Source organism: Schistocerca nitens, chromosome 4, assembly GCF_023898315.1.
Source record: "Schistocerca nitens isolate TAMUIC-IGC-003100 chromosome 4, iqSchNite1.1, whole genome shotgun sequence".
NCBI lineage: Eukaryota > Metazoa > Arthropoda > Insecta > Orthoptera > Acrididae > Schistocerca > Schistocerca nitens.
This window is the reverse complement of record NC_064617.1, coordinates 918,813,296-918,836,969: the sequence shown is the minus strand read 5'-3', so window position 1 is coordinate 918,836,969 and position 23,674 is coordinate 918,813,296. Positions and strand designations below refer to the sequence as shown.

General features: G+C 40.1%; 1 protein-coding gene across 1 annotated transcript in view; it reads right to left on the bottom strand.

Annotated features, from left to right (window-relative positions):
• LOC126253526 (telomere-associated protein RIF1-like) overlaps window positions 1–23,674 on the bottom strand; it is a 120,886-nt gene that overhangs the window by 78,042 nt on the left and 19,170 nt on the right. The window contains exons 4-5 of the mRNA XM_049954906.1: window positions 18,135–18,270; window positions 5,906–6,026 (exon numbers count right to left, since the gene is read on the bottom strand). Coding sequence (XP_049810863.1) covers window positions 5,906–6,026; window positions 18,135–18,270 — 257 coding nt within the window. The remainder of the gene's footprint in view (window positions 1–5,905; window positions 6,027–18,134; window positions 18,271–23,674) is intronic.

Genomic DNA, 23,674 nt, shown 5'->3' with positions numbered 1-23,674 from the left:
TGTAGGCACTCAAATTACCTCTTAGCCTCAGTGTAGGTCAGTCGGTCCAGGGTCTTGTTTTACATGATTTTCCTCTCCGTAAAATCCTGCAGTCTGGCGAGCAAGGTGAATGATGCTCTCCACAGTTGACACAGAGGGGAGGCAAGGCACATGGAGTATTGAGATGCAATGGACGTCCACAATCTCGACAGGTGTGGCCAGCAGTACAGTGGGAAGACATATGGCCGAACTTCCACCACTTATAGCAACGCATCAGGGGAGGGATATATGGCTTGACGTCACAGCAGTAGACCATCACCTTGACCTTCTCGGGCAACATGGCACCCTCCAAGGCCAAGATGAAGGCACTGGTGCAACTTGTTTATCCCCCAGACCCCGATGGACGCGCCAGATGAAATGGACACCTCACCGCTCTAAATTGGCGTGCAGCTCATCGTCAAACTGCAAAAGAAGGTCCCTGTAGAAAATAATACCTTCGACCATATTTAAGCTCTTATGAGGCATGGTGGTAACAGATACATCCCCCAACTTGCTACAAGCGAGTAATGCCAGTGTCTGGGCAGGGGATGCTGTTTTTAATGAAAACTGACCCAGAGCATATTTTGGACGAGCCCTTCACCTCCCCAAACTTGTCCTCCAAATGCTCCACAAAAAATTGAGGCTTCATAGACATGAAAGATTCCCCATCAACTCTCGTACATATGAGGTACCGGGGCGAATAAGCTTCACTGCCATCCTCAGCCTGGCATTCCTCCCACGGTGTGGCCAATGAGGGGAATGACTTGGGGTCATATTTCTTAGCCTTGAAATCAGACTTTGCCCACTTAGAGACTGCTGGTGGTGGTCCACCAGCAAGAGATGACGTACTACGCTTCATGACGTGTCATCCGCCCTGATGCTCCCCACTCCGACCAGGGGCCCTCGCCAAAGGCGCCACCCAGCTGCAGCAAAAGCCACCTGGCAGGATGGCCACTGCCAGGAGTCCTGATGCTCCAAGGTGATGGGCATCTACTCCTTGGCATACGTGGGGAGGTAACAGCGCAGGCATCAGCAGAGCGATCCCTGTGTTGTCAGGGGGCTACGTCATTGTGATACTGCATAGTGCATGGTGGAAAACGCATCCAGGAAGGTGTCCTAGCCCAAGAGATGGAGAATGGACAGGACAGACACGATGCACTATGTAAGGTGCCTTTCCCAAATTGGTTCGCTCTTTGGGAAAATTTTGAAAAATGGAGGTCAAACCTTAGAGGGGACCATCACAAAGGCCGAAACGTGAGGGACTCCCTTTAGTTGCCTCTTACGACAGGCAGGAATACCTTGAGCCTATTCTAACCCCCAGACCCACAGGGGGCCATTCTTTTCAGTTACATTCATAAAGCATCGTTGTCCATCTGTAAGGCAGTTTCCAGCATTGAACTTCAGGGACAACGATGAAAAAACGAGATGAAAATATGTAAGCCTAATAATGTTTAAAATTTTCTTAAAAATTGGTGAGGCAACCTGCAATTTCTTTCAGTCAGCTCTGATGTCCTGTACCTGTAGTATACGATTTAAAAAAGTAATTATAGAATTCAAAACTAGAACTGGAAGTTACTGTCAGAATTTCAAAAGAAATTACTAGATTTGATTGACTTTTGTCATTTATTAAACTTACGAAGTTTTTCAGACCACTGTTGTCTTGACTTCATTTATTTCCCCTAATACTTTCTCTAACAAATTTACCTGGCCCTTCCTTAAAATCTTAAGCCGGCTTCCTGGATGTTGACCCACTTACTGAAGCTTACATCTAAATTTTGGTGTCCACTAACACTAATACAGATCACCCCAAATACCAATTCACTGACTTCTGGACAGGTGAACATAAGATTATAAACACAATGTCACATACTGGTGCAGCAGGAATGGGTTTAATAATGAAGAAGAAAATCTGAATGCAGGTACGCTGCTATGAACAGCAAAGTGAACACTAACTAAGACAGATACAAAGCCCACAATTACCACAGCAGTACAAGTTTATATGTCAACTAACTACGCAGATGAAGATATTGAAGAAACGTGCGTTGAGCTAAAATAAACTATTCAGATAGTTGAGGGAGATGAAAATTTGATTATGAAGGGGACTAGAATTCGATAGTAGGAAAAGGAAGAGAAGGAAAAATAGGTAACTATGGATTGGGAGAAAGGAATGAAAGGGGAAGCTTCCTGGTAGAATTTTTCACAGAGCATAATTTAATCATACGTAACACTTGGTTTACGAATCATGAAAGTAGGTTGTATATGTGGGAGAGACCTGGAGACACAGAAGGCTTCAGATTGATTATATCATGGTAAGAACGAGATTCTGGAACCAGATTTTCAATTTTAAGACATTTCCAGGGGCAGATGCAGACTGACCACAATTTATTGGTTATGACCTGTAGATTACAACTTAAGAAAATGCAACAATGTAGGAAATTAAGGAGGTGGGAACTGTGTAAGTCAAAAGAACTATAATCTCTTGAGAGTTTCAGAGGCAGCATTAGGCAATGGTTGACTAGACGAGGGGAAAGGAATAAATAGGCAACTTTAGGAGGTAATAGTGAAGGCAGCAAATGAAGCAGGCAAAAGGGAATACAAATGTCTAAAAACTGAGATTGACAGGAAGTGCAAAATGGCTAAGGAGAAGTGGCCAGAGGACAAATATAAGGATTTAGAAACTTATTTCACCAGTGGAAAATTAGATACTACTTACAGCAAAATTAAAAGAAGCCTTTGGGGAAAAGAGAAGGATATGTACGAATATCAAGGGCTCAGATGGAATACCAGTAATACGCAAGGAAGGAAAATCTGAAAGTGGAAGGAGTACATAGAGAGAGTATACAAGGGAAATGAATTTGAAAGCAATATTATAGAAATGGAGGACGACATACATGAAGATGAGATGGGAAATGATATACTGTGTGAAGAATTTGACAGAGCAATGAAAGACCAATGTCAAAAGATGGCCTCTGGAGTTTATGACATTCCATCACAAAAACTGATAGCCCAGGGAGACCAAGCTATGACAAAACTCTTCCATCTGGTAGATAAGATGTATGAGGCAAAATACCATCAGACTATGAAGAATGTAATAATTCCAGTCCCAAACAAAGCAGTTGCTAACAGGTGTGAAAATTACTTAACTATCAGTTTAGTACATCATTGTTGCAAACTAGAAACATTAATTCTTTACAGAAGAAGATTGGAAAAACTTGTAGGAACAGACCCCTGGGAAGATCAGGCAATACTGACACAATGACTTAGAAGACAGGTTAAGGAATTTGAGGATGCTGACTGTCCTCTCTTTGAAATTCTGAAGGTGGCAGGGGTAAAATACATGGGGTGAAAGGCTATTTACAATTTGTACAGAAACCAGATGGCAGCTATAAGAGTTGAGGGGCATGAAAGGGAAGCAGTAGTTGAGAAGGGAGTGAGACAAGGTTGTAGCTTATCCCTGATGTTATTCAGTCTGTATATTGAGCAAGTAGTAAAGGAAACAAATTAAAATCCATGGAGAAGAAATAAAAAACTTTGAGGCTTGCCAATGACATTGTAATTCTGTCTGAGACAGCAAAGGACCTGGAAGAGCAACTGAACGGAATGGACAGTGTCTTGAAAGGAGGATATAAATGAACATCAACAAAAGCAAAATGAGGGCAATGGAATGTAGTTGAATTACTTCAGGTGATGATGAGGGAATAAGATCAGCTAATGAGACATTTAAAGTAGACGAGTTTTGGTATTTGGGGAGCAAAATAACTGATGATGGTCAAAGCAGAGAGGATATAAAATGTAGACTGGCTATGGTAAGAAAAGCGTTTCTGAGAAAGTTAAATTTGGGAACATTGAGAATAGATTTAAGTGTCAGGAAGTCCTTTCTGAAAGTATTTGTATGGATTGTAGCCATGTATGGAAGTGAAACATGGAAAAAAAAATAGTTTAGAAAAGAAGAGAATAGAAGCTTTCGAAATGTGGTGCTACAGAAGAATGCTGAAGATTAGATGGGTAGATCATGAAACTAATGAGAAGGTACTGAATAGAATTGAGGAGAAGAGGAATTTGTAACATAACTTGACTAGAAGAAGGGGTCAGTTGGTAGGAAATGTTATGAGGCATCAAGGGATCACCAATTTAGTACTGGAAGGTAGCGTTGAGGGTAAACATCTTAAAGGTATTGGAGGGCAGCGTTGGGGGTAAAAATCTTAGAGGGAGTCCGAGAAATGAATACAGTAAGCATATTCAGAAGGATGATGGAGCAGTTATTTGGAGATGAAGAGGCTTGCACAGGATAGAGTAGCATGGAAAGCTGCATCAAACCAGAATCTGGACTGAAAACCACAACAACACAAATTTGACACAGAAAGTCTGTTGGTCTATTTACTTGTTAATAACTTCTGAAATGCTTATAAATACTGTTACAATTATGTTACATTACATAAAAATGAACTTTTGAGTGCAACTGCTAAAGTGCACTCAGTACATTTAAATTATTTCTGTTACAAAATGGTAGGAAAAATGATGTGATGAATTTTTCCTATTCTGACCACATGTAGTCTGAAAATAATGGAAGATACAAGTTTGCAATTTAAAATGTGGAGAGCATAAAATATTGTCCATTTGATCAAAAGTATCTTACATACTCCTAGCTTCAATTTTAAGAAGCTCTAAATTTGGCAAAAAATGTGTTAGAAATTGCACATTTGTAAGCCTTCCATTGAAAGACTTTTAAAGCCAGATTTTTCCCCCCTATTTTGTGCTCAGATTTCATTCAGCTTAGTTTTATTCTACAAGGAACATCCATGGAACCTTTTTCTCAAATTGGAGATAATCTGGTAGAATTCATTCATAAATCTGGTACATACTATGTGAAATGACCCAAAAGTAAAGGAAGCTATGAATGTGGGCGAAGGATTGCCAGAGGTAAAGTGGGCAAGAGTGGCGTGCACTACCTCACAACAGCTCACAGGACAACCAAAACAAACTTTTCCTGAAGATTTTCAAAACAAACTCTTCTCCAACCACTTCAGAGATGCGCTAAATGCCTTATCTTTCCGACACTGGAGGGCCTTCAAAAGAGACTGTGTCTTCCTACAAAATATTCTGAACAACATTAACAAGCACACGGCATGGAGCAACCATTAAATGGTTTGAGATTATAAATGGTGAGATGATAAATTGTGATTTAATGTGAGTACTCTGAGGAGCCTTTAACATTAACTTTCCTGAAAATTAGAAAGTTTCTTTTCTTACTAAGGACTTGCAGAATGACCTTAATAAGAAAACAGTTGTAATACGACTTCATTAAACAATCGCCAGATAGAGTCAGACAGATACACTAAACTCCAGGCAAAGCTTTCCTGGATGGTTTCACAACTAGATTAAAACTTTTGAAGTTCCATAACAACAACATTTGCTTTTCTAAGAAACTTCTTAGTATGAGTAAACTGCATAAGTCTTCATGATTCATCAGTAACATGCTTAGCACATATGGAATATTTTATAACCATCCGTAAGTAGTTTGCAGAATTTAGGAATAAAGGTAACAGTGCTACATGTCCCCATTGCTCCTCCACATTTTATTTTCAAATGTCTCTGTAAAATTGGTCCCTGGTGCTCAACCATTGTGTGTGGTTTTCTCTAACTCTCTGGATGATTTTCCTAATTATGTCTGTTACTCTATACCTTACTTGTAAATCAGTGCTATTTCTGTTGTTTTTGTTGTAGCAGTGCTTTAATCATGGAGGGTGGGGTGAAGGGATGACTTATCTTCATATCTAATTCCAAAAGGGAGTGTTTAATCTTCGCTGTTTCAGTTTCCTCTCATATCATTAAACAGTCTAAAAAAAAAGTTATCAGCTACAAAGGTTCTGTATGAAACATTACTTACCTGCCATTCCTCCTGAGCATGCAATCCACTGATAGTCTTTATACATTTCCTCAATAGGATACTCCTCAAAGTAACATGTGCTACTGACATCTGGATCAGAGAAGCTCACTCGCTTTTTTTGCTGTGTTAAAAGAAAAGACTGTTAGAAAAGCCCATAAAAAAAGAAAAATACAAAACAGAAAACCTGCAAAACATTTACCAATTAGTAGAAATAAATTACTTTTATCTTTTAACAAAATACTGGTACCATGTGTTGATGCAATTTTATAGGTTAAACAATGGCAATAAAGAAGATAATATCAATACTGCACTAAAACATAACTTACGATTACACGTGTGAACAGAATACCTTGATTTCAGACTAATCTCTCTTTTGACCACAGTCAAAACTTTCGAAATGGCACCAAAGTCTCAGTTCAGGCACTGCCCACTGCCAGTCCCAAGTAAGACACACGCTCAGCATTGTTAATTCTAGTCAGCAAGGGTTCACCCAGCAGCCAATACCATATCCTTTATATTACAATGACTTAACATGATTCAGATTCAAGTATTGTAGCACTCCAAAACAACAAAGTTTGTTAGCTGAAACAGGCACAAGAAGGGCTTTGTTGGAGCTGCACGTTTTAGCAACTCTGAATGAGATACAAAAGCCGACTTCAGAATTTTCTTTTGTGTGAGACCACGTGTACAAGATTCGTGTGCCACTTTGAAATTTTAGATTCACATATTTTACTGTTTGCATTGCTTCTGCATAATCTTTCACTGACTGTTTTAACATGTTCACTGCGGCTGATGCTTATAGGCGTTTCCGTGATCAACACGCCAATGTGGCTGATGCTTATATGCGTTTCCGCGATCAACAAGCCAGTGCAGGTAACACTCATAAGCGGCACGTTCACTAGCTGAGAATTTAGTTTAGTTTGTTTGGCTGTGCACCCGTGTTAGTACAAGCAACCAACGAAGTATCACATAATGTTTTCCTGTCTGCAGTTGTGTGTTTTCATTTTTAGTCGTCTGTGTTGTGCACTGTTTGCAATGGTGGCAAATCAACCAACACTGGGGCTTTCTAACCCAAAAAAGAGTAGGAAGAGTGAACAATATACTGACCATGAGTTAACTAAGTGTGTTAGAAGACAGTGATGTTGAGTTCAGAGGGGACGAACCAAAGGAGGGTGGCTGGAATTTGGAGACTGCAGAAACATACCATAGTGATGACAGTGTGGAAGCAGAATTGTCAAATATGTTTTGCGACAGCTCGGAATCAGACGATTATGAGGAAATCGCCGACGATAAAGAATCTGCACTCGCGTAAGTAAGCAAACCAGGTGCGACTTGGCATGAAGAACCACATGGGATGCAGTATCATCCATTTACAAAAGCACAATGTTTGCAGATAAATCACGCTGGCAATACGCCAATGGGTTTCTTTAGGCTACTGGTTACAGATGACATACTGCAGTTCGTAGTTGATGAAACGAAAAGCAACGCACGCAATATATTTGTGAGCAAAAATACGAAAGATGGCTCTAGGATTAGTAATTGGAAACCTGTAAGTATAGGAGAAATACTAGTCTTCCTGGGTATTTCATATGGCTAATGTCAAATATGCCCGATTACAAGACTACTGGAAGACCCACTGTTCAAAAATAGAGGAATAGCGATGAGTATGGGCAGAGAGAGATATTTGCTCATCTTACGCTCACTGCATTTTGCGAAAAATCCAGTCAGAAAACCCGAAACCAGATTACCGACTATATAAGGTACGCCCGATATTGAATTATTTTAACAACATAATGTGTTAGATGAATTATTGAGGTAGGGAGCTATCTTTAGATTAATCAATGATTCCTTGTAGGGGATGACTGTCATTTACACAATATGTAAAGAACAAAAGGAATAAATATGGCATCAAATTGTACATTGTAAATAATCCAGACGGTTTCGTAAGCTGCATGATGCCCATCACATTCACATGGACAATTTTTTTACAACAGCTTTGCTTTAGGAGAAATACCCATAAAGATGTGTTATGCACAAAACTGGGGAAAGGATCGACAAATGGAAGGATAGATGAGAGATCTCTTATATTTCCACAGAATATCCTAATAGAATGGGATGTGTGCAGAATGCATGCAAGCAAATAGTCTCGAAACCATTGCCAGTTATCAAATATAATAGTTGTACGTCTGGGACCGATAGGCAGGACCAGATATTGTCGTATTATTTATGTGAATGAAAGACTATCCGCTGGCCAAAGAAACTACTCTTCCATGTAGTTGACATGCTAATGTTCAACCCACATTACCTATATAATAAATACTCAGGACATGAAGTGATGTCATGTGGTTATAGAATACAAATAATATAGGACGTACTTCCACAAATGGACATTACAAAAGGAGTGCATAAAAAAATCATAAAGACACACACTCTGTGCAAAAGCGTGACCCAACTGAAGAGAAGGAGCAAGTTATGAGAAGCACTGTATAACGTGTGAAGAATGGGGCAAGCGTACGGATACACTATAGATGTGCATAACATAACCAAACAAACCTGGATTCTGTTTGAACTGCTGCACAATTATACATCCGTAATGTAATGGGCTGTCGTATCTTCAGAGGAAGATCTGTTCGTGTTTGATATGTAAAGTGTTTGTTTTATTTGATAGCCAAGTAAAATATTGTTACATTGATTGCTCAGAACATCCTGTACAGTATGTGGACTTATTTGTGGTTTGCTATAAAAACATCACCTCTACACCTTGCAAACTTATTTGTTATATGGGATTTGGGTCCCATAGTGCCACACTGCAGATGAGTCCTGTTTCTTTTTCTCTGTATGACATATCTTTTGGCGTTTTCAGACACTAATTCTCTCTCAATGGAGCAGATTTATCGCTGTGTTTGAATTGCATTTTCTTTCCAGTTTGCAATAAAATCAATAAATCAGAGGTGTTGTTAGAATTGTTTGCAAATAAATGCACATGATGCTTCTAATTGCCAGACAGCATGCAGCATTTGTCACATGATTGGCATGCAACTAAAGTGTACTTTTATTTCTATATCTAGCACCACCTCTTGTGCAGACGTTAAATTCGCTGTCAATATTACGTACATGCACAACATGAACTTACAGGTTTCGCAAGGGTATTATTTCAGCAGTCAACTCAAATGCGATTACAAGTGTCTGCCTAGAGCGTTGGTGGCCTCCACTGGTAACCGCAGCAAATGTGTTAATATCCAAGCGTATTACGATATTTGTGAAATTTCGGACATTTGTGAGAGCCACAATGAACTTTTACTGTTACTGTCAATTGTAGGCTTAAACTTATTTGTGGTATTTTAAAGTTTGAGAACAATAGGCCTATCCTCGTTCAAAACAATCTTTCTCCAATTTCACTGTATAATAATGTGAGAAATATGCTATTTTTGAAAATTTTCAGTTGCTTACAAAACTATACAAGTTCTCGGAACGAGTGTTTTGGACACCTGACTTACTTTGTAGCAAATCAGCATTCATGGTTCACAGTTACTGCCAAAGAATAGATCACCCCTGAATTTCATTGTATATCAATGCAAATAAATTAGCAGTTTTGAGAATTTTTAGAAGCTATCACTGTCCTGTGCATAATCTAACTTTTAATTAACTGGCGTTTGTGATTTAGTTACTTAGCAGATGTTCCAACTAATATATTGTATTACATCTTGTTTTCCCTTAAAGAGGAGTATACATCACATACATTTATCATAAATTAACTATTTTCATGCTTGCTAATAACTACAATTAACCTCAAAATGTTTCATACAACTAGTAGTTTTTACCAGGTTTTTGTGTTGTCTTAATAGAAACTTCATTTTTTGTATTTGCTTCAGTTTTTATTGGGAAATACCAACCTTTTTGCTCAACAGATTAAAGATAACCAGTGGGCTTAATTTAAAATAATTTGTTCACTGTCCTGCAACATATTGTACCACCTAAAATGCAGCCCCACTGTGAATGCGGTTCTTGAACACAGAATGTGTTTGCTAGCGTTTGTAAGCAGCTGGAAATCACCCTGACTAATGTCGAACAACTGGCAGCTGCTGTGAGTTGTCGTGTTGGGAAAGCTCCTGAGAGTCGTGCACCTGTGGTACCAGTACCAAAGGTACCTCGAGTACTACCCACTGCTGTGGATCTTGTTTTCTCTGCAGAAAGTACATGATATGTCATTACCTGTTCACCTGACTGCGAATGACATGACATGTCATGTCATGGAAGATATAGGCGTCCTGTACATGGTGGATGGGGACCATGGACGACTGAAGGTGTTGTACCACCAAGTATGAGGTGCTGTCTTTCACTGAAACTGAAACAGCAGAACTAACTCCACCTGTTTTGGGGAAACCTGTTTAGTCCAGTGTGAAGGACACTCCTGTGAGTACGCAGGCACAATGAATAAAGGAGCTGAAAAGTTCTGCCAGCCACATGATGACTGTCATTACATTCCTCAATTTTCCACGTCTGCAGGAAAGTAATTTGGACCTGGAGTGTCTCTATATTTCACATTAAAATGGAAACTTTCGGCCTCATCTGTTGTCATGCGCAGTGTAGCGGCAGTGGAGAGTCTGATGCGTTGCGTGGTACACCCCAGGTGTTACACGCTTCACCCACAGTCCTTGCGGTCGAGACATCTTCGCGGGTACCGGGCGCGGTTGGGCCATCCTCTCCCCGAGGGGAGTGGCGGGTTCAATAGCGTTCGCGTGGCACGAGGCTCAGGGTCAATGTGGAGGCTGGCCGTGTGGCATCGCCTGCTCTGCCTGTGAGTGGACATGTGGCCCCTCCTTCAGCAAGGCCCAAGCAGGCACACTGCGGGAGGGGTTTATAAGTGATTGGGAGTTCCAATGTTAGTCGGGTGATGGAGCCCCTTAGGGAAATAGCAGAAAGGTCGGAGAAGAAGGCCAGCGTTCACTCACTCTGCTTGCTGGGGGGTGTCATCTGAAATGTGGAGAAGGCCCTTCCAGCGGCAATAGAGAGCACTGGGTGCACTTGACTGCAAATTGTTGCTCATGTCAGCACCGATGACTCCTGCCGTCTGGGTTCAGAGGTCATCCTCAGTTCATACAGACAGTTGGCGGAGTTTGTGAAGGCGGAAAGCCTCGCTCGTGGGATGCAACCTGAGCTAACTATTTGTAGTGTTGTTCCCAGAACCTATCACGGTCCTCGGTTTAGAAACGAGTGGAAGGCTTAAACCAGAGGCTCAGATGATTCTGTGAGGATCTGGGGTGCAAATTTCTCGATCTGCGCTATCCGGTGGAGAAATGTAGGGTCCCCCTGAATAGGTCAGGCATGCACTACACGCAGGAAGCGGATACAAGGGTAGTGGAGTATGTTGGGAGTGCACATGTGGGTTTTTTTAGGTTAGAGAATTCCCTCCCTAGGCCTGACAAGATGCCTCCTGAGACGCGACAAGGTAGTAGTAGGCAAAACGCAACAGGAAATGACAATATTAATGTGGTAATAGTAAACTGCAGGAGAGTCTATAGAAAGGTCCCAGAACTGCTCTCACTAATAAACGGTCACAGTGCCCACATAGTACTAGGGATGGAAAGTAGGCCGAAACCAGATGTAAACAGTAATGAAATTCTAAACTTGGAGTGGAATGTATACCACAGAGACAGGCTGGACAGTGAAGGGGGAGGTGTGTTTATAGCGATAAAAAGTGCAATAGTATCGAAGGAAATTTACGGAGATCCGAAATGTGAAATAATTTGGGTGAAGGTCACGGTTAAAGCAGGCTCAAACATAGTAATTGGATGTCTCTATAGGTACCCTGGCTCAACACCTGTTGTGGCAGAACACCTGAAGGAAAATTTGAAAAATATTTCAAGTAGATTTCCCGACCATGTTATAGTTTTGGGTGGTGATTTTAATTAACCAGATATAGACTGGGAAACTCAAACGTTTATAACGGGTGGCAAGGACAAAGAATCCAGGGAAATTTTTTTAAGTGCATTTGCTGAAAACTACCTTGAGCAGTTAAACAGAGAACCAACTTGTGGCGATAACATATTAGACCCTCTGGTGATAAACAGACCCGAACTATTTGAAACAATTAATGGAGAACAGGGAATCAGCGACCAAAGCGGTTACAGCATCGGTGATTTCAGCTGTAAATAGAAATATTAAAAAAGGTAGAAAGATGTTTCTGTTTAGCAAAAGTGACAAAAAGCAGATTTCAGAGTACTTGACGGTTCAACACAGAAGTTTCATCTCAAGTACAGATAGTGTTGAGGATCAGTGGACAAAGTTCAAAACCATCGTACAATATGCATTAGATGAGTATGTGCCAAGCAAGATCGCAAGAGATGGAAAACAGCCACTGTGGAACAACAACAGAGTTAGAAAACTGCTACGAAAGCAAAGGGAAATTCACAGCAAACATAAAAAAGCCAAAGCCTTGCAGACAAACAAATATTACACGAAGCAAAATGTAGTGTGAGGAGGGCTATGCGAGAGGCGTTTAATGAATTTGAAAGTAAAGTTCTATGTACTGACTTGGCAGAAAATCCTAAGAAATTTTGGTCTTATGTCAAAGCGGTAGGTGGATCAAAACAAAATGTTCAGACACACTGTGAACAAAATTGTACTGAAACAGAGGATGACAGACTAAAGGCCAAAATACTAAATGTCTTTTTCCAAAGCTGTTTCACAGAGGAAGACTGCACTGTAGTTCCTTCTCTAGATTGTCGCACAGATGACAAAATGGTAGATATCGAAATAGATAACAGAGGGATAGAAAAATAATTAAAATCGCTCAAAAGAGGAAAGGCCACTGGACCCTATGGGATACCAGTTCGATTTTACACAGAGTACACGAAGGAACTTGCCCCCCTTCTTGCAGCGGTGTACCGTAGGTCTCTACAAAAGTGTAGCCTTCCAAAAGATTGGAAAAGGGCACAGGTCATTCCCATTTTCAAGAAGGGGCGTCTAACAGATGTGCAGAACTATAGACCTATATCTCTAACGTCGATCAGTTGTAGAATTTTGGAAAATGTATTATGTTCGAGTATAATGACTTTTCTGGAGACTAGAAATCTACTCTGTAGGAATCAGCATGGGTTTCGAAAAAGACGATCATGTGAAACCCAACTCCATGAGACTCAGAGGGCCATAGACAGGGTTCCCAGGTAGATGTGTTTCTTGACTTCCGCAAGGCGTTTGATACAGTTCCCCACAGTCGTTTAATGAACAAAGTAAGAGCATATGGACTATCAGACCATTTGTGTGATTGGGTTGAAGAGTTCCTAGATAACAGAATGCAGCATGTCATTCTCAATGTAGAGAAGTCTTCCGAAGTAAGTGAGATTTCTGGTGTGCCGCAGGAGACTGTCATAGGACCGTTGCTATTCACAATGTATATAAATGACGTTGTGGATAACATTGGAAGTTCACTGAGTCTTTTTGTGGATGATGCTTTAGTATATCGAGAGGTTGTAACAATGGAAAATTGTACTGAAATGCAGGAGGATCTGCAACGAATTGATGCATGGTGCAGGGAATGGCAATTGAATCTCAATGTAGACAAGTGTAATGTGCTGCGAATACACAGAAAGAAAGATCCTTAATCATTTAGCTACAATATAGCAAGTCAGCAACTGGAAGCAGTTAATTCCATAAATTATCTGGGAGTAGGCATTAGGAGTGATTTAAAATGGAATGACCATATAAAATTAATCGTTGGTAAAGCAGATGCCAGACAGAGATTCATTTGAAGAATCCTAAGAAAATGCAGTCCGAAAACAAAGGAAGACACGAGTTGATAAAGAGAGAGAGAAGATCCAACGGAGAGCAGCACGCTTCGTTACAGGATCATTTAGTAATAGCGAAAGCATTACGGAGATGATAGATAAACTCCAGTGGAAGACTCTGCAGGAGAGACGCTCAGTAGCTCGGTACGGGCTTTTGTTGAAGTTTTGAGCACATATCTTCACAGAGGAGTCAGGCAGTATATTGCTCCCTCCAACATATATCTCACGAAGAGACCACGAGGATAAAATCAGAGAGATTACAGCCCACACAGAGGCATACCGACAATCCTTCTTTCCACGAACAATACGAGGCTGGAATAGAAGGGAGAACCGATAGAGGTACTTAAGGTACCCTCCGCCACACACCGTCAGGTGGCTTGCGGAGTATGGATATCGATGTGGATGCGGATGTAGATGTAGAACTGGTCAAGTCGTGACATTGGCTTTTCGTACTGATGGGTGAAGGAATTCACTATTGAATATTTCACCAAAATACTCTCGCCAACATCCCAAAATCAGCTTGCTGTTATGCAGCTGCAACTATTCTTATCTTTTACACACCTATAGTGTTCTATCTCCTGACCTGCTCTACATTTCGCACATGCCAGTCTGTGATTCTGTCCTCTATTTGTTAGCTGGTTGTATGAACACTGCCGGTGATTTACTTTGGTCTCAGCTACTGGTCGTTTTGGTAACTGCATGATGGCTTTCTAGTTCTGCAGGTTCTTTTTCCACAGACCTTACAATCCCTCCCTGGAAATTTGTTCACTTTTCAAATTTTCCCTTGCCTTTGCTTTTCATACCTTTTTATGAAAATGAAGTAAACACAATACATAGAGCATTATTTCTATTTATATGCAGTGTAAGTAATGTAAAAATTGAAAAAAGTTTCTGCATAGGGGCTCAACAACACTGATTATTGTTCTGTAATCTTTCCACTGCACCAACTGCTGCCTGGAAATGCTAACATAAACAACTCTTGTCTCGCCCAACCCTCATTAAAAACAAATTTTTTTTCTACATGCTTAGCCATATGGAGGCCCCATTTCCGTCAATTTCATTTTTGGCCAAGCCCTGTATTATACCATAAATATGGACGAAATTTGTAATGATGGGTAGGCAGTATCCCCTTGTAAATTGTCACCAAAATGTCTTAACAGAAAGCATCTTGAGCTTCAACTAAAAAATACTCGAGTTGAAGGTCCAACTTTCACACCAATGAACTGAATCATTCTTATTCTCAGCTGTAAACCAATGTCTGGTCTTAGGGAGAATTTTCTCATGTCTATGATTATTTTGCCTGCCGTATAAAATTATGGAGTGTACCCCCCACTTGGAGTCACATCACTTGGATGACATAGTGCCCAAGTACTCAAAGGAGGACACATTATTAACTGCATTATCTTGTTTGATTTAACTAGACGATATCATAATTTTGGTCTTGGAAGGGTTAATAGACAGGCTGAACTCTCCACTATTCTGAACTAGACAGTTTAACGTACAGTGAAGAAAGTTGTAACAACATCAAAAAGTTTATGGTGCATCAAATTTTCAAAATGGAGCTGTATTAATTTTGGTGTAACCTGCTATGATGTCTGCATATCTGAAGATGTTAATGACTTCCTCATTATAGCGATCCCTCAGTAATTTCTTGTTAAGATTTCTCTGAAAATTGTCTCAGAATAAACTTCAAACAAAAGAAGAGAGATTGCATAGCCTTGCAAAATAATTTCCACGACAGATATTTCCTGAAGTTCTTTGAGCAGTTTACTGATTTATCGTGAATTTTTTATGACAAATTTATTCTTTGCATCTTTTGATGTTATATTCTATGCCAAAGACAAAGATTTTATTATTTCTCATAATTTACTATGTTGTTTCTGTCAAACACTACTAAGCTGTTTAAACTTTTTCCGCAGGGTGAAATAATCTTTATTTCCCTTGAAAGATATCAGTTTCCTTGGATATGTTCGATATCCACATTTCTCGATCTTTTCCATACTTTATTTGTATGTCTATGTAGTATTTTGTTTTATATTTTCTTCTTTCATTTGTAAATCCCAAAATTTCAGATATCATCCTGTGCTGCCTGTTGTTGTTGCTGCTGCTGCTGCTGCTGTCGTATCCAATATAAATTTCCTGGATTTCAATCATATTATCTTTGACGGTGTGTCACGTGGACTCCACTTCTGCTGGCCCAGTCGCTTCCATTCCACTTTCGAAAGAAAAGTTCAATGACAAAACCAATTTACTCAAAATGATAGCAGTTAATAACAAAGTATAAACCTAACATAGTAGATGACCACCTTAAAAAGAAAGCTACTAAAAGAGTTACTACGCTCGGCACCCCTATTATTGAGTCAAACCCAAAAAAATATTTCTCTATTCCTTTCATGAGGCCCATCTCTTATCAGATCCAATGCCTTTTTCAAAATAAATACGACTGCAATGTTGCTTTTTCTACCAATAAATATTTAAAAAACAAAGCCCACCACCACACAACCACTTCATTCATATTTTACAATCTATTCGTTCCCCTTTAGAAATTTCTGGTGTTTACAAAATTGTCTGTGATACCTGCTCTTCTTACTACATAGAATAAACAGGACATGAATTTACAACCAGATAAAAAGAACACCTGTTAAGAAAAAATGGCACCAGCCCCAAAAATTCGTCCTTTGCCAACCATCTTCTGATTACAGGTCACGCACCTAAAGGTATTTGCAGTAGCAACATTTTGCACACCGACAAGAAAGGGCGTAGATTAGATATTCTAGAAGAATGAGATATTTTTAAACATCTCTCTAGAAATGATAGCCTCATTCTCAATGAACAGCTGCAGCTATGCAATAAGAATTTCTTCTATGGTATTAAAGCTGTTACTTGACATTTGACTTCGGGTCTCCTTATGCAGTTTGCCAAAATGTTCTTTCCCATCTAAGTCATTCTCATAATTTTAATTATTAAATGGTTTTTTGGCCATATTCCATGTAATATTGCTTTGTACAAGCTGTCATTCAGCCTTCTCTGTATTTTTCATAATAACGTTTTATGTTTTATATTGTGCTTCTAAGCTCCAATGCAGAAAAAATGTTATGTTGTCTGCGCTGTCAAACGAATGTTGATTTTCATTATGTACTGAACATTATTCATTATAATTTTATCTGCTTACACTTGAATCTGAAGTAGGCTAATTGTGCCTACAGCTACTAGATGGCACACTCGTTGCAATGCCATGTTCACCTGGCCGCATTTGTTAACGTGGGCACCTCAGTCTGTTGCATCCTGTGGCCGAACAGATATGAGCAGCCCATAGTGGCTCGCCTCATTTATGCTATCTCAAATATTTTGTGACTAAAGCTGTTTTGGTGTGTTAATTATTTTATATGTGACATGTAAGTACTGTTTATGTCTTTTACTGTTAATCAGTACTTACACTCTTTATATAAAAATGTCTTATCCTAAACTCTGTGACTATGTTATAGGCCACTTTAATTGTTTTCAATTCTGATAAAGGCACTCCCAATAGTGTCAAAACCAGGTTAATTAAGTCTGAACTGAGGGCTTATTTCTTGCAATTGTAATTTTAATCTTTTCTTTTTGACGACTTTAATTCTTACTTCTGGATACTCTAGATTTTTAATAATTACTTGGGTAACTAGTTGAGCAATCATTGTAACGTTTCAAAAGTGAAGCATTTTAAAGCACAAATTCTACCCAAATATATCTATTAACATTAGCACCATGGTATTTTGTCACAAATATCACATTTGTACCGGTAATGTACGAACAATGTGAAATCAGTATGGTTTCTTATAAATCTTTCTTCATTATTGGTAGCTGATGGCTATGTGTACAATAACCTATGAGGTAATCTGAAGAAAGTTCTGGAAACAAATAGATTATTTTCCACAAAAAACTGCACCAGTTTGTCTCCTCTTAAGTTTCTTTCACAAACACCATATTTGCCTATGATGTTACCTATAGCACCAGACCCTAAATTTTAAATGTCCCATAAGCAGAAAAACTGTCAATGAACCTTTGAACTGTGAAATATATGTAACTTATTTTGCTCAGAGTGAGATGTCCAACACTAAGCATCTAAGGAATAATTCTAATGGAACATTTGAATAGATAGATACAAAAATCACCACTGAAATGACTTGCTACTTTCTTAGGGGAAAGAAAATTTCTCATTGTAAAGCACAGACTAAGTACATCACTATAGAATTTACAAACAAGGTAAAGCAAAAGAACATACAGTCACTAGACAAATGACTGTTCAGTGTAATAAACATATTTTTCTGGAGAACTCCATTTAGCAGTGTAAAATTTCTCATTTAACATTTCACTTAGTTCTGTACTCAAAAGTTTGTTGGATTACTGTACATCACACACACGGGAGAGAGAGAGAGAGAGAGAGAGAGAAGCATAGTGCATACCTTTTTTGGTGACACGTCATCTTTTTGTACTTCTTCATCAGAAACAGATTTTCTCTTAAGACAACCAGACTCAGTCTTGGAATTAGTTTCTGGTAGTTCAACCTCTTTCTGGTCTTTTGAGTATTCTTTGTACCATCTGAAAACATCAGTATCCAAAACTAAGATTTTACTGCATAAATACATCAACATTCATTTGCTTTCCAGAAACTTTGAGTAGTTCCACAACAATACTAAACATTGAAGAGGTTCACAAACACCATCTGTAACCAGTACAACGAACATTTTACAAGGCTGAGTCATTAAAATTTTAAATGCCCATGCCACACTGCCATAGCACACCACCAGAGAGGACAAAACAAAATAGTGTAGTCCATCAGGTAATATGGTGTCAGTGTGTTGGTTTGTCCCACTTGTAATTCCTTAGTGATAGGGCATATCATCGTTCTTATGGTGAGGGGTGCTGATGAGGGGACACACTAGCAAGTCCTCATCAGCACCCTCCACCAATCAGAATGTAGGTGAGAATCATGCAGGGTGCTGGGGATGGGGGACTCGAGAGTGTGTGTGTGTGTGTGTGTGTGTGGGGGGGGGGGGGGGGGAGGCACGCTACACTCTCCTGGATCCTGCCTCTGGTCGACTAACACGCTCTCCTCTCCTGCCCTCTGGGGCTTACCCTTTAGATTCCTGGCTGTATGGTCTCTTCAAATGGGCTGGTGGGTTTCCCCAGGCAAACCAAATTACCTGTACGCCCTTTATTTGAATAAATCCGTGTGATTTTACCAGTGAATCTTCCGCATTTTTCAATTCAATGCAAATCACATCTACTCAGGGCCCACACTCCTTTGTCATTCTCAGGCCATCATGCACAAAATGGTGTTGCTATTAGGACAGCAGCTACCTTATAGTCTGTTCCTAATTTCAACTGTGTGGTAGTCATGATTGGAATCCTTGACTTGCTACCCAGGCCAGCAAAACAAGACCTGTGGATGCGTATTTCATCCAGGCCACTCGGTAGATGCTTCAGTGCCAACTGCTAGCTGTGTGCGCATGTGCTGAGTGTGCACATTAGCTGCATGGTGTTACTGATGGCTGTGAGTCCCTGTACAGCCACTCGCTAATCACTTCTCAACATGCTGTGTGTCGCTGCCCCCCTGCTACCCAATGCCGGTCTGGGCTTGGTGCCTCCACCATCTATTTCTGTAGCAGTGGTGAGGGTTTGGGGGTCATCTCTTTCTCGCAGACACTGTTGCTTGCCGAGGGTCCTGCTCCATGACAATGCACTGCCACCTCCAAATCACTTTAATGTGAGTGTTGCTAACTGTACTTCACTCACAACCATAGAGCTTCCACATCAGCATAGCAGGACCACAGTTTGGGGATTGTCCTCCTAGAGACCAAGAGTTTTACTTTCCATTTTTTGTAATTGTCATTGTTAAACAGTTGGCCCATCTGATTTGTAAGTGTGTCTCCAAAACAACCCTCAAGAAAGTGATCCTAAAAGCTGTAGCAACAATCCTGTCAAAGCCTTACAGCCATTGACCAGCAGAGGCAGAAATGAGTGCAGTCCACCATTTTTAAATACAAGGCTGGTGCTCAAACTGTTTCAGAGAAATCCAGAGAAGCTGTTAATACTGCTACTTCACTGTGTGCTATTGTAAACAATTATCCCACAGTTAGCTTTATTCTGAGAAAACTAGGGCAAATGTGAACACATTTTTGCAAAATGTGTCACCTTTGTGAGTGGTTAAAAGGGTTTTTATTGAATATGGTCAAACTTATAGTGTCCACGGGTGCCCACATGTATGTCAGGCCTGTCAACATGTTGTGGAATGCTGGAAGATTTGACACCCTGTCTAGAGGATAGCAGTGCGCTATTCAGGTAATTGCAGGAGCAGTCACTACTGCGACAACTTGTCCACGTTCTGGCACAAGCAGGAGAAGAATTCAACAAGTTTGATGACAGGATTCGTGCGATCTCTTCACACTCATAATTTAAAGAGAGATGTGATGCAAAATGAGTTATTATGAGCAGCAGAGAAGGATGCAGCACACATCTTCATTAGAGGATTTGGTCCCCAGAATGGTGGGGTAGTAAAATTAGTGTTTACCTTTTCGCTGCATGAAGCGATCTATCTAGAAGTGTTAAGTGAGGAGAGAGAAAACTATTTCGCACCCTTGTGTAATAGCAAATTGTGGTGTGTGGAGGGTGTGAAGAAACAAGCATCAAAGTGTTTGGCCCAATATTGCCCTATCTGGCAACAGGTAGAACCTTGGTATGCACTATCTTCAAATGCAACAGAATAGGGAACACTGGCCATAATAATACGAGGAGGAATGGATTTCATTTGTGAAATGATCGGTCGGGGTAGGGGGTTGGTGTGGGGTGCAGGCATAACCCCAGCAAGAACCATCGACCTGTTAGTTTCTGTGTGGAGCAAGCAATGCCAACTATAACTATAAATGGTACCATGCAAGGGGAAACAATCAGGATATTAGTAGATACAGGAGCCCAGGTGAGCCTGGCGTCTTTTACTCCCCGAGATAAGTGGAGTGTGAAACGTGTCCATAGTTTGGGTACTGAAATAATTCGGCCGTTAGGAGCTTGTAATGTTGAATCAGAGCTTGATGGAAATAAATATAGTTTTGAAATGGAAGTTGTCACAAAGCAGGATTGCGAGTTTGATGTTATCCTGAAAGCGAGTTTCTGCGCCAGTTCAGGGTGTGACAGATTACCAATCACTGTCAAATTCGTTGGTGAGGAATTCCTGGGAAAAGCACCATTCCATGAATCTGTGTATTTTGGTGTTGAAGGCAGTCATCTCTGCAACATCAAGCACTGGCACCAACAGAATTCATCAGGTAACAATCAAAATGAGTGACCTTAGTGAAAGTTCATTTCTAGTTGAGCTGCAGGGCCAGAACGAAATTCTAGATTGACTCCAAGTGTATGTTAAGAGAAGCCTTTGTAATACCAAAGTTCAAAATGGAAGAATTAGTGTTCTCATGTGCTTAGATAATTTGTGTGAGGGGAGTGATGCTAGTGATACTAGCCAGTATGCAATGTCTAAGTGGTGGGGAGGTATCACACACAAAAGCAGATATGTCTGATGTAGGGAAGTAAGACTTTTTACCTGTATAAAAAAATACAGAATTGTACTGGCAAGATTGAAAATGCACACAGAAGTTTGAAGTCTGAAAAATGTGTCAAGTCAAGGACTCTGGACAAATTATTAGCTCTTCCGGGGTAAACTTTGCTGTTTGGAGTGAATTATTCTACATGTTATTTGTATTGTAGGCAATTCACAGTGGTAACTGACCACACTGCCTTACTCTGGCCATTAAATCTAAAGCACCCCAGCTGTCATTTGACTTATTGGGCACTGAAACCGACAAAATTATTATACTGTATCCCATAAACCAGGTAAATTCCACCGAAAAGCTAACACATTATGTAACAAAGTCTTAATATAAATAGAAGAGATACTCAGAGGAACTGACAGAGGTGCAGTGAAAGGATTCTGTTTGCCAGTGGTAGGCCATGCTTCCAGATTTTGTGACTGCAGATGACGTATTGTTTGAAAGACCACTCTTGGGAATTGGATAGTAATGCGACACAGAGAGTTAAATACTTTCTTGTTTATTGTGCACATGGAGGATACAGCACACTATACCTCTTATCACCTTGTAAACTCTACCAAAAGGTTCTGAACAATTTCATATAGTGGCTTTAGACATAATAGGATCATTGCCACGGTCAAAGCAAGAGAATAAAATTTTTCCGTCTATTACCGACCACTTTCCTCAGTACTTGGTGTTAGTACTGATTGCAGATAGGACTGCAAAAACTGTAGCCAAAGACTGTGTGAATCACCTGGTGTTACCACCTGGAAGTCCTAATGCTATCCTAACAAATCAAGTCATGTCTGCTTTGTTTGTTCTAGTATGTAATCTGTTAAGAATCAAGAAGTCAAGAATAATGCCCTTTCAATCTAAAGCCAATGGTCACGTTAAAAGCATCCATAAAAATACCGTTGCAACGTTATCCTGATACGTGAAGAACAAAACCCATTCCAACAGTGAGCATTATATTTCATACGCCCAATCTGCTTACGACAGCAGAATTTACAAGTCAACAGGGCACACCCTCTACGAGGCAGTACAAGGCCACACCACAAGTTCACCCTTTGAAACAAATAAGCTACAACTGGGTGTAGACTTTAAGAAAGTGAAAAACTGGACACACAGACTCAAAATAAAATGGTGCCAAGAACAATGCAATAATACTGAAGCCACAACTAAACAGTTGCAGAGACGGAATAAACTACCAGTTTTACTCCCACATCAGCCACGCAACGGGTTTTTGCTGTAAAACCCAGCAATTAAGAAAGGGAAAACAAAGAAGTTGTCTCCACTGTTTGAAGGAACTTACCAGGTAGGACTACTTGCATCACCTGTTAATGCAGAGATAAAATTAACAGACTAGCGTGGTAGTTCACTCTTGACAGGTTGAAACCCTATTATGCGTAAAATGCACCACCCCCACCTACTGTGACTACAGAATGACCCAGAAGCCAGGCCTGTTTTGTTAACAGTGCATGAGAAAGAAAGAATTTTTTGCTTCTTCCACAGCCGACATGTAATGTGCACTAAACACCCTATGAGTCCAGTCACAAGAGTAGGCATTCCTGACAGTTTCCTTTGACTTAATTCTTCACGCACTGCCATCTGGCTTTTTTAGTAATGAGTGATATGACCTTATCATATGGTTTGCTGTGTCCTGCTGTGACCCACTGCCAGTTACAGTATATTACATGCCTCTGCTTATTTTTATGCCTCGCTGCTGCTACTGCTGCACCCCATTTTGTTATTGTGATGGAGGTAGCAGGAATAAAGATCGATAGCCTGCCGAGTCAGTCATAGATAATAAAGATGTTGGTAAGTCATGGAAAATGTAGTAATACATTTGCCATAACCTTCTGTGCGACCATATTTATTTTATTTATTTATTTTATGTTCCGTAGATCCAGTTGGTGAGTCAATCACAAGGATATGGAACGTGTCAAATTGTACAGGTTTCAATTTAAACTTACAATAAATACAAGGGCAATTAAATGCCAAATTGTACATAGTTTAAGTAAGACATACCATACGTTAAGACACAGCGCATGTATCATTTACATCTTTATAATTGACATCATTTCCTGATTTCTGTCATTCATACCTTATGACTGGCTGTTTTCTCGTGTTAAGGGGAGGAAAATCACTCAGAGATTGGTTGACACGAGTGGTGGCAGTGCCTTGTTTTCCTCTTTCAACTTTGGAGCTGTTTTTGCCTTTTTCCCCATCATGGTAGATTATTAATATTAATCATTAGATTTTGAGCCTCCGTGCTCTAGCATTTCATTCCTTATATCCTGGTTCTGTGGAATTCTGAGAACTGCTGTGCCCACCTAGTGTTGACGTTACTGTGCGATGCTGACAGATATTGTCTACAGACTTGCACATTACACACACCATTCTACTAGACACAGGTAGGCACA